At 54.7% G+C, this 1,460-nt stretch overlaps 1 protein-coding gene across 1 annotated transcript; it reads left to right on the forward strand.

Annotated features, from left to right (window-relative positions):
• LOC118633578 (proline-rich protein 23C-like) lies at window positions 1–741 on the forward strand. The gene has a single exon (XM_036267489.1). It carries the CDS (start codon window positions 1–3, stop codon window positions 739–741), a length of 741 nt encoding a protein of 246 aa, XP_036123382.1.
• Window positions 742–1,460: the final 719 nt, after the last annotated feature.

Raw genomic sequence — 1,460 nt, forward strand, 5'->3', positions numbered from 1 at the left:
ATGGGCAGCCGACTCCTCAGCCCCAGCGCCTATCCTGCGCCCTGGTGGGGAACGCAACCCGAAGGACCCGGACCCGCCAAGCGCCGCCGAATTGAGGAGCCCGCGGGCCTTGAGTCCGGGGCTGCGCTCAGCCCGCGAGACCCGGAGGGGCCCCCGGCCGAGGACGCGCTCACTTCCGTGGTGGCCCTGGCTCCGGGCTGTGCCCTGCAGCTGCACCTGGACGGCGTGGACCTGGTGCTGGAGCCCGAGCCAACGTCGGTCCTGCAGGTGTCTCTCGGAGGGCACACCCTCATGCTGGTCCCCGAGGCCCTCTTGGGCTCCAGCGACGAGCGCCACGTTCCAGTCCTCCTGGATGCTCCCGGGGAAGACGTCGCCATCCAGCAGCGATTCTTCTGCGCACGCGTCCCAGAGATCGCCGGCCAAGAAGCGGCCTACAGCGAGGACTCGGACCTCGTGTTCCTGACTCCTGGGATGGACCCTGCAGCCGGCCCAGCCTCTGGAAGGGTGTTCGGCCCCTACCCGCACAGCCTCATCAGAGTGCCCTCGCCTTGGGCCCCCACCCCCAGTCCTGAGAGGCGCTCTCCTGGTCCCTACTTCAACCTGGACCTCCACCTTCTGGAGCCCTTCCCCAGCTCACCACTCCAACCTCTACCTCCGTCTCCGAGTCCAGGCCCCCAGGCGCGCCCCCAGCGCCTTCCTGGTCCTGCTCGCAAGGCCCGGAGGCGCTTGTTCCCGGAATAAACTGCGCCCCACCCCCCCTGCCACACAACCACACATACAGTTCTAGCTACCCCTTTGGAGGTCCTGTGGGATTCCCAGCATCCTTTATACGAAATATCCTAACAACTGGAAACTGGGTACTTCATATGCAAACAATGCCTTCAGTAAGTACATACTGGCTATAGTAAGCAGATGAAGACATTAGGAAGAAAAAGCAGATTCTAGACCTCATATTTGAAATAGAAAATCTGCCCAAGGATACCAATGTGTTTTCAGACGTCTGGGCTTTTTTACAAGAATATCCTCAGCCCCCCCCCCCCCCAATTCCGCTTTGTTTTGTATCACTTATTTTTTCTCAAGCTATACCTCAGCCCCGTACCATTACTCCCATTTCTCCCCAAACCAAGAAATCACTGGATTTCTCATGTTTTTATTTTCTTTGTAGGTTTTCCCACGAATTTATATGCTTAGCTATGGGTTTTCTCTTTCTTTGTGTGTCCAGTTGCTCTTCTGGGAAACTGCAAAATAGTATAATGGTTACTATACATAATAGCATGATATTTGTTCGTAGCTACCTCTTCACCTGCTGAAGTTCTCTTCCAGTCAATTCACTTTTCATTATGAGTGACTGTTGGATTTTATCAGATGTTTCCAGCATGCATTGAGATTTGTATTTCCTTTTTAAATCTGTTCATTTGGTGATTCTGACCTATAGACTGATGTAAAAATGTTTGCATTTC

Source organism: Molossus molossus, unplaced genomic scaffold, assembly GCF_014108415.1.
Source record: "Molossus molossus isolate mMolMol1 unplaced genomic scaffold, mMolMol1.p scaffold_m16_p_18, whole genome shotgun sequence".
Classification (NCBI taxonomy): domain Eukaryota; kingdom Metazoa; phylum Chordata; class Mammalia; order Chiroptera; family Molossidae; genus Molossus; species Molossus molossus.

Excerpts from the sequence above, each read along its gene's own strand:
- LOC118633578 (XM_036267489.1), top strand. The coding sequence starts at position 1 with ATGGGCAGCCGACTCCTCAGCCCCAGCGCCTATCCTGCGCCCTGGTGG.